The following is a 9,752-nucleotide window of genomic DNA, read 5'->3' on the forward strand; positions in this document are numbered from 1 at the left end:
TTTTTTTCTTTGAAGAATTAAGGGAAGATGAGACAGTGTGTGTGTGTGTGTGTGTGTGTGTGTGTGTGTGTGTGTGTGTGTGTGTGTGTGTGTGTGTGTGTGTGTGTGTGTGTGTGTGTGTGTGTGTCCTTGACGTATGGATCAAATCGATAAAGACCCATTTCCAAACCACCACCACCTCCTTCTCCTTCTCCTCCTCTTCCATATACCTGCCCACCCACTCACCCAAACAGGAGGCAACACAAACAGATAATAACAACAACATATATTCCACAACAATCTGATAAAACAAGAGAAAATCCAATCCTAACACATCAGGGCATCATTAATTATTAAACCCACGGGGAAAGTTACCACAGATAGATAAGTTTATTAACTAAACACACAACAAACTATTCTTCAATGCCTATCAACACTTTACGCGGGCCTCCATCCCAAACACCGCTGAGGCAACACACACACATATCGCTTATTCCAAAATATTCCCAGCTAGTTAACAAGAGGCTGGACTTCGGCCCGCATTCAGAAACACTTTGCTCTCTCTCCAACGACTATTTTCAAAGGTCACAGAGATGACTGGCTGGGTCCTCAAGAGTGTTTCTCCTGTTCATAATGTAGACACCTTGCTAATTTGTCATTAAAACCATAAAAAAAAAACACCCTTAAAGACTCGTATCACTTTAGCTAGAGCAGGAAGTGCTTCAAAATGTGGTCCTTTATTAAGACTTAGTTTATCTCACACGCGATGACCGGGGAGAGATCAGTGGCTTTCCTGCTAAAGATGTAGAAGCGCTGGTGGTCTCGGTACGGGGCGAGAATTGCGTAGGTCGCGCTCGCATTGTCTTCGGGATTAGTTGGGTACCACCTGAGGGAAATGGGTGCAATGGAATGAATGAATGAATGGTTGATAGTTTGTTTGTCTGGAGGCGATGCAGCAGGAACCCCATAAGGCAGAAGGGTAATAGAGGTTGAAGAGATGTTAGAGAAATGTCGAAGGTCAGTTGGATGTTCTACGTGTATTGGTTAGTTGAGGTCAGAAAGAAATCTAATTAAGTTTACATGCAGATTTTTCGTCAGTGTGTGAAAGACCTTGATACATACATGAATGTAAACTGATGCATGGATAAACAGAATACGATTAATACCTCGTCAAGGAATCTAACCCAGCAACTTACTAGGATATTTTCTTTTGGTATGCAATAAAAACAAAACATAAATTACTACGTACATGAACAATAACGTGTTGGGAATATGATCAAAAGTTTATCAAAGACTAACCCAACAACTTGCTATAATTTACTGCTAGTACAAAGGAAAAAAAAAACTTACATGTTGGACTCCAGGGACAGCTCTGCTCCGTTCAGCCAGCGCCAGCCTGACTCAGTCTTCCTTGCACCAACCCAGTGAGTGTAGTGGGACCAGTCTGCGAGGCGATGACAGGACGGGTTAGTTAGTTCATCAAATACACCTTTTCCTTCCCACTCTTCCTCTCACAGTCTAGTTAAAATCATTCTTATAAGTTTCTGAGTAAGTGCTGCTGTTTGCTAATCCATAAAGTTGTTTGAGGAGTGAGTCTCTTGAGGTTGGAATGACTTGTTATACTTATGTGGAAAGGGAAGCTTGGGTAGTTCAAAAGTGGTTTCTCTCTCTCTCTCTCTCTCTCTCTCTCTCTCTCTCTCTCTCTCTCTCTCTCTCTCTCTCTCTTGTGTTTTGTGTGATTTGTATAGCTTGATGGGTGAGTGAAATACATTTATATAGATAGTTATTTGAGTGTTGCCGCTGCTGTTGTTGCTAGTGATATTGTCTTTTTCTGTCTCTACAATCTGTGAAAAGCGTAACGTTTTGTTTGTGTTGTATGGTCTATTGCTACTGCTGCTGCTGCTGTTGTTGTTGCCACTAGCGGCACTCACCGCCTCCCAGGCCGTAGACATGAGCTGTAAACTGCTCTATCTTGGTCGGGGTGTCGAGGGAAATTAGCTGACCACCTTCCGTCTTGCATATCTCGTTCGATTCCTCCCAGTTCTTGCGGTTGTCTCCTGTCAGCACCCTGTTGATCAGCTTCACGCAGGCGCCGTACGGGAGCAGCTGCTCACTGGGGCAAGTGGCAGCTGTGGAGCCAAGGAAGAGGAACGCACATAAGAGAAGGAGAGTTAGAAGGCATGGCAATGGTAGAGTCTGTAAGATAAGTGGTAATAGGTGTGTGTGTGTGTGTGCAGTGTGTGTGTGTGTGTGTGTGTGTGTGTGTGTGTGTGTGTGTGTGTGTGTGTGTGTGTGTGTGTGTGTGTGTGTGTGCATCAATCATAGCGAAAAAAAAAAAGCAACATTTTATGCACTATCTATCCAGCTTGCTATCTGTGTTGTGACTAACAATTACTCGTATCTACAAACTACAAGAAAATTACTTGTACTACTACAGCTACCACTATTGTGCGTGTCTATACCCACCCACACTGTCAGCCAACGCCACCACCACCACCACCGCCGCCAGCAGGAGCACGGATCGCCTTTCCATTGTCGCAGCACCGGCAGGAGTAACATGCCAGCACCGCTCCGCCGCTCTATATAGCCTCCCGGGGCGGCGACCAAACCTGATCCTCACTCCTCTCTCCACACCCCGTTTTCTTTCTCTTTATTTTCTTCTTTTTTTTGAATTCTTAACTCTCTCTCTCTCTCTCTCTCTCTCTCTCTCTCTCTCTCTCTCTCTCTCTCTCTCTTTGTCTATATCTGCCTTTCAAAATCACAAAATCACAACATTGAGAAATCAGAACATATACACACAAAAAATCACTGACGTACATTTCCTCGAACTTCACCCGTTGAGTAACAATAAAAATAAAATTTATAAGAATGATACAAACACACACACACACACACACACACACACACACACAAGCAAACCCACACGTGTCAGTTTACTCTTCTTCCTTTCCTAGTCGCGACATTCTTTCCCAGGAAACGAATAGAAACTTTCCCGGTCCAGTTTTTATCTAGGTGGAAGGAGGCAGAAAGGATCACAAAGGAAGAGCATAGGAACCAGGCCTGTTGAAGATTACGAGGTTAGGTTTGTTCGTGGTGAGTTGCATTAATTTAAAACAGAGATGAGAGAAGAGAAGAGACAGAGGGGGGGGGGTGGAAAGAAGAGATGTAAGGAGTAGAGGGAATACAAAGAACAGAGGAAAGGAGGTATCTGAAGAATGAAGAGAAATGAAAAGACACGACGAAGGTTGGAGAGGAAAGGAGAGACAAAGGAAGGAAGAATAGAGAGGGAATAAGAGACAAGCCGAGGAATGCAGAGGTAAGGAGTAAGGAGAAAAGAAAAGACGCAAGGGGGAAGTAAGAAAGATGTGAAGGAAAAACAAACAAATAAAAATATTAATATCAAGAAAAAATTACGACAGAAGAAAATTAATTACCAAGGAAAGAAAAGAAAACTGGAATGAGGAAGCTAGGATGAGAAAAAGTAAAAAAATATGGGAAGCAATGAAAAAAGCCAAAGGAGGATCATAAATTAAGAGAAAATTAAGAAAGTACTAGAAGGAAAAAAATACTAGGAAGTTTAGGAGGGAGAGGAAGAAGAGGAGGAGAAGGAAGAGAAGTATCAGAATCAGGAAGAGAGAAAAAAAAAAAAGAGGGGGAAAAGGAAGAAGAAAATAAACAAAGCCAAATAAACAACAGCAACAGATCTTTTGGCCCTTACGATATTAGACTTCATGAAATAGTGCACCATTCAACCAATAATACAAGACAAAGAATAGTAAGACGGAGGAGGAGGAGGAGGAAAAGGAGGAGGGGCAGAATGAAGGAGTGAAGATGGCATGAGGCGCAACCAGACGTCCAAGCAAGTTTTTGTGGCGCCTGTAAGGTTGAGGATGACGTGTACCGCGCCTCTCAGAACGACTGGAGAGAAAACATTAGAAGTCAGTGTATTCATGAGAGGTGACACATGTCTTCCTTGTGCAATACGTGAGGCTTCTTACGACATGTGAGTGTTGGGTGAGTTGAGAAATTGCTTGCATGGAAATAAGGAAGAGAAAAGAGAGGAAACAGAAGATTAATTTTCTTTTTACGAGAGACTGGCATAAAAATAGTGATATCCAGAAAGTGTTGGGCACTGAAGAATATTTTGTCGATCAGTGAAGGGGTAAGATAGGTGCGTTTTGTAGGTAGTTTTTGAAAAATTGTAAAATAATGGTGGTCTTTTTTTTATACGTATGGTGATGAAGGAAGCTTTCAATGCCCAGTGTAACTAAAAAACAATACGAATGTAATTATTTGTTTAAAAAGTTAGATTTGAGAAAATAAAAAGACAGACAAGAACAAATTAATTCTCAAATAGAGTGGTAAAGGAAAGGAATATGTTGCTGGTGTCGAATCATTATGTAGCTTTAAAAGATAATAAAAAAAATAATGGATGAAGATGATACAAGAAAACAGGAATATTTTATACAGTGACTGCCACGAATAGGCATGGCGGCTTCTTGCAAATCACTTATCTTCTTAGTTCCTTACGTTCTTGTTTCCTTATATTGTCGATTCTGCTTTCACGAGTGCAAATACGCATCTATGTGGAATTTCTGACATACGGGGACAATGACCGAGGAACTGTGTTTGTAAAAAAAATAAATAAATAAAAAACTCAATAGTGAGATTCAGTACCATTCCTAACTGTTTGCTTTTGGTATTTTACTTCAGGGCAAGACTGGCTGACGTGCTCCGCCACCTCCTTCTCTCCCCCTTGTCCCCCTTCAGCTTTCAAGTCTCTCTCCTCTGTTTTTCCTCTTCTTTCCTTCTGACCTCCTCGCATGTCTTTCTCTCTCCTCTTCGTCTCTGTACCTAATCTTCCCCTTCCTTCCTTCATCTCTCCTTCCCTCTACTTCTCTACACTTCCTTTTCTACCTTTCTCCCTCCTTTCTGTTCCGTATTCATCACTTCTCTTCTGTTTACATAAGTACATCTCCTATCTACCTCTGCTCTTATTTACTCCTTAGACAAGTCAATCACTCTTTCATTCTGTACATCATCAACTCTCATTCTTTTCCCCTATATTCCTTCACCTCTACAATCAAGAATACACAGACACTCATATACATACTCTTATATATCTACCATAAAACACAATGCTGCAATTATCATTAACCTTTCCACTGCTATGGGATTCAACTTAAGAATATCAAAATAAGTTGGAGCAAGTTTAGTACAGCATAATTTCCTAAGGTATCACTAACACGAAAAAAAAAAAGTAACCGAGCAATTTAAAGTTTTCAGTCTTTGTACTTATATGTATTTATTTATTTATTTTTTTTCATTGAGTTTAACTGTCAAATAAAAACGTGTCATCTTGTTATCAAAGGAAGGTAAGCGAGACACGAGTAACTTGGGAAACTTGAAGAGATAACAGAAGTGACTAGGGAGAGATAACACAAGGGAGACAACACGCCAGTAACTAGGAAAACTTGGATTGTTACACATGACATTCTGCACAAGATTCCTGGAAGCTCTTATTACTGACGAAGGTGAAATCTGGACTAGACGAGGTGGAGCGGAGCGAGAGCCGGTTCAGTTCGTATAAATGACAGAGAGAGGCCGCTGGATCGCTCACTCCAGCCTGAGCAGCAGACCAGAGCACATTCCCAGCAGGAGAGAGAGAGAGAGCGTGGCACCATGGCGACTCTGCGTGTAATGGCACTGATGGTTGTGCTGGTGGTGGTGGCACTCCCGACTGTCTTGGCTTTGTCTGTGTGTGAGTATTAGTCCCGCATTCTGAAACGTTTTACTTGCTTCCTCACCACGACTATTTTCAAATGCCACAGAGATGACAAGCCGGGTTCTCAAGAGTATTTCTGCTGTTCTTAATGTAGAAATCATCTCTCACCCCATCCAAGCCCTTCTCAATTCACCTCCCTCCCCCAATCAACCCATTAATAAACTCACATCTTCACCGCATCCCGTGTGTGTGTGTGTGTGTGTGTGTGTGTGTGTGTGTGTGTGTGTGTGTGTGTGTGTGTGTGTGTGTGTGTGTGTGTGTGTGTGTGTGTTATGCTCCTCTCTCAGTTCACCTCCCTCCATCTATCACCACATTAACGCGCCCCTCACCCCATCTCTGCACCCCACAGCCTGCACGGCGCCCTTCAAGGCTGTGGACAAGTGGTGTGTGGTCGCCAACATCAGCGTGCCCGACGTGGCGCACACGTGGCTGGGAGCGAGAAGCGCCTGTCAGAGTATAAAAGGAGACTTGATCGTTCTGGACGAGCACGAGAAGATGCGAGCCGTTACCGCCCACCTGAAGACTGAGCTTAGTGGAGGTGAGTACTGCGTCTCTGAGTCTGTTGTGTGCGGTGCTGATTCTTATAATTAAAGAATCTACGAGACTGTCTTCATAACGAGCATTTTTTTTTCTTTCTCCTGTACCGAGTTTAGTGGAGGACATTAATTCTCTCCTCCCACCTCCGCCTTACACTTCGCCTTCCTCCAACAGACGAAACGTCGTTCCCCTTATGGGTGGGCGGCAGAGGAGATTCAGGCCAGTGGCGCTGGGTGGACGGCAGCCTCATGAACTTGCAGTCCCACCTGTGAGTGATTACAACACCTGTGTGTGTGTGTTTTGTAATGGGTCGGTTTAGTGTGTTGGATGTTGTTGTTGTTGTTGTTGCCATTACTGATGCTGCTACTTTTATTATTGGTGATGATACTACTACAACTACTACTACTACTACTACTACTACTACTACTACTACTACTATGAGAAACTTTCCTTAATTCTTCCCTCACTTTGACCTGCGATCTTTGTAGACCCTTTGCCACCACCCCCACCACTACTGCTACTTCTACTATTACTACTATTACTCCTACTGCAGCGTTTACTACTTCCATTACCACTACAACTTTTACTACTACTACTACTACTATTAGAAGCAGTATTATCATCGCCACAACAAACTCTTCTTAATTAATCCTTGCTCCCTCCCTTCGTCCTCCCCTCCCTCCCTCTGAGACACTACTATTGCCACCACTTGCATTGATTCCCTTCACTTCAACAGGTGGATTCCAGACAGCCCGTACGAGACCTCAAACAAGGGAGTGTCCTACGCTAAGGTGATCCAGGCAGGGCAGTGGAAAAGGAGGTACATGGAATCCACACCACCAGAAAGTAATCTTCCTGGTTACATCTGTGAGAAGTAGACAGAGGGGTGCTTAAAGATAAAAGATAATGGTGAGGTTAGAGGGAGGATGATATTAAGAAAACTACGTACATAAATTTGAATGGTAAGAAAAAAGGAGGATGGAAGTAAATAAAGAGCTATATTTTGTGAGTATTAGATAGAGGAGGACGTAAAGATATGGTGTAATTGTCACGTTAAGGTTGTAGAAGAGGGGGGTAGGGAAAACACCAAAAGCTGCATAACTGATTCTGAAGGGGGAGAAAAAAAGGAAAGGAAAGGAGAAAAGGAAAGAATGCAAGAGAGGATTAAGTGCGAAAAATAATTAGAAACTTTATGTACTATGTTTAAGAAGTACACGGAGCCATTACAGAGACATCATTTGACTTATCCCTCGTGTGTGTGTGGGTATGTATGAGAGAGAGAGAGAGAGAGAGAGAGAGAGAGAGAGAGAGAGAGAGAGAGAGAGAGAGAGAGAGAGAGAGAGAGAGAGAGAGAGAGAGAGAGAGGAAGGGTGGTGCTCGTGATATAGCTGGAGAAAATTCCTGTTTTGTTGGCTACGTGAGATTTTCAGGCGAGTTTTCGGTTTACCTGTATGTCAATGAACGTCCGACCTTGGAATACCCTGTTTATGATTTGAGAAGCGAAAAAAAAAAAAAATATAAACAAATAAATAAGTTGGGCCCCAGCGAGAAGACGGGGAAACTTAAGGGCGAAAATACCTTACTCCGTGACGAACTACCAAACGAGTGAACAAGCGGACCCCCCCCCCCCTTCCTACCCAACCTTTGCACGATGGCCAATGCAGTAAAATCGCTACCTGTAAGTGATGCAAATATATATTGTAGCCATAAATTAATACAAGTAATTTATTAACCTGTTGTCAATAAAATATCTATCTGTCTACCTATCTATCTATCTGTGTGTGTGTGTGTGTGTGTGAGTGTGTGTGTGTGTGTGTGTGTGTGTGTGTGTGTGTGTGTGTGTGTGTGTGTGTGTGTGTGTGTGTGTGTGTGTGCTTGTCTGTGGCCTTGGCTCAGGGATCAAACTCATAAAAATTAATATCCAAACTTCCTCCTCCTCCTCCTCCTCCTCCTCCTCCTTACACCCACTAACTCACTCACCCACCTACACACCCACACACAATCAATAAGAATCAAGCAAGAGGCAACACAAACAGATAATAACAACAAGATATATTCTCAAACAATCTAACAAAGCAGAAGAGAAAAAACAAATAAGGAAACCTTAACACATCAGAAAACCATTACTGTTAAACTCAAGAAAGACAACAACAACAACTTGAGATATATATGAAAATAGATACGTTTATTGGCTACATACACGCAACAATCCATCCTCCTCAATTAAAAAACGCTTTGCTCTCTCACCACGACTATTTTCAAAAAGCCACTGAGATGATACGCCAGTTCCTCAAGAGTGTTTCTCCTGTTCTTAATGCAAAAACTTTGTTAATCTCTCACTAGAACCATAAAGACACCCTTAAAAACCCGTGTCAGTTCAGCTAGAGCTTTTTGAAAGTAGCCAAGGAGCAGTAAGAAGTGTTTCAGAATGTGTTAATTTGTTTTAGTCATCGTCCGCTTCACACGCGTAGTCTCGGCAATCATCATAGGGAGTAAGGTAGTAGCGCGGGTGTCTGGTCATGGGGACGATCCGTGCGTGGGTATGGTTTCCTTCGGGTTGATATGGGAGCCACCTGAGGGAAGTGGGTGCAAGGGAATGGATTATTGGTTCACTGGCTGACTATGTGAAGGCGCTGCAGCAGTAGGGTGGAAGAATGGAAGAGGTTGGAGAACTGCTGAGGCAATGGCAAAGTTTGAGAGATGTTTAAAAAATGTGAAAGGTCAATTGGGTACTCTACGTGTGCTGGTTACGTGAAGTCAGCGAGAAACCTAATTAAGATAACATGCTGATTTCCAGTCAGTGTGTGATGGGCTTTGAGGTTTACTGTGGATATTCTAAGTTAGTATAACATAAAGCAAAAACTAATGCATGTAAGAACAACAACATGGACAGGGTTGGAAATACGACTAATAGTTTACACATATTCTAACCCAACAACTTGCTAGAACACCAAGATTTACGACTAGTACTTAGCAGAAAACTCACATGTGTGACTCAGAGGACAGTTTTTCTCCATTGAGCCAGCACCAGCCTGACTCAGTCTTCCTTGCACCGACACAGTAAGAGTTCCCGCCGAGGTCTGAGGGGCGCGGAGAACACGTGTCGATTAGATTATCAAATAAACCTTTTTCCTCCCGCTCTTCCTCCCAGTCAAGATAAAATCGGCCTTATGAATTTCCGAAATACATTTCTGCAGTTTTCTAATCCGTAAGGTTGCTTAAGGAGTTAAATTTTTGAAGTTGGATTGAGTTGGATTAAGTTGCTTTATTAGAGAGGGAATCTGCAAAAAGGTAGAAAAAGACCACTGAGGTGCCAGTCCCTAAAGAAGAGACAAACTGATTATCCAAAGTCTTTTTGTCTTGTTTGTCTTTTTATCTGTTTCCTTGTGTTCTGTGAAAGATGTTTTCTGTGTGAGATATAATTATGTAGACAATTGTTTGGTTGTTTTTG

At 42.5% G+C, this 9,752-nt stretch overlaps 3 protein-coding genes across 3 annotated transcripts in view; 1 reads left to right on the forward strand and 2 right to left on the reverse strand.

Annotated features, from left to right (window-relative positions):
• Positions 1–253: 253 nt before the first annotated feature.
• On the reverse strand, positions 254–2,596 carry LOC135090344 (uncharacterized). The gene is made up of 4 exons (XM_063987103.1): positions 2,446–2,596; positions 1,911–2,108; positions 1,330–1,423; positions 254–865 (listed from the first exon to the last, which is right to left on the reverse strand). The coding sequence occupies exons 1-4, from the start codon at positions 2,510–2,512 to the stop codon at positions 727–729; spliced, it is 498 nt and encodes a 165-aa protein (XP_063843173.1). The 5' UTR covers positions 2,513–2,596; the 3' UTR covers positions 254–726.
• A 2,985-nt stretch (positions 2,597–5,581) lies between these two features.
• Positions 5,582–7,531, forward strand: LOC135090347 (asialoglycoprotein receptor 2-like). The gene is made up of 4 exons (XM_063987105.1): positions 5,582–5,740; positions 6,114–6,302; positions 6,476–6,569; positions 7,038–7,531. Exons 1-4 carry the CDS (start codon positions 5,662–5,664, stop codon positions 7,177–7,179), a joined length of 504 nt encoding a protein of 167 aa, XP_063843175.1. The 5' UTR covers positions 5,582–5,661; the 3' UTR covers positions 7,180–7,531.
• An 810-nt stretch (positions 7,532–8,341) lies between these two features.
• Positions 8,342–9,752, reverse strand: part of LOC135090354 (uncharacterized) — a 2,549-nt gene continuing 1,138 nt past the window's right edge. Inside the window, exons 3-4 of the mRNA XM_063987112.1 lie at positions 9,288–9,381; positions 8,342–8,874 (exon numbers count right to left, since the gene is read on the reverse strand). Coding sequence (XP_063843182.1) covers positions 8,745–8,874; positions 9,288–9,381 — 224 coding nt within the window. The 3' untranslated portion in view covers positions 8,342–8,744. The remainder of the gene's footprint in view (positions 8,875–9,287; positions 9,382–9,752) is intronic.

The sequence above is a fragment of the Scylla paramamosain genome, chromosome 34 (assembly GCF_035594125.1).
Source record: "Scylla paramamosain isolate STU-SP2022 chromosome 34, ASM3559412v1, whole genome shotgun sequence".
NCBI lineage: Eukaryota > Metazoa > Arthropoda > Malacostraca > Decapoda > Portunidae > Scylla > Scylla paramamosain.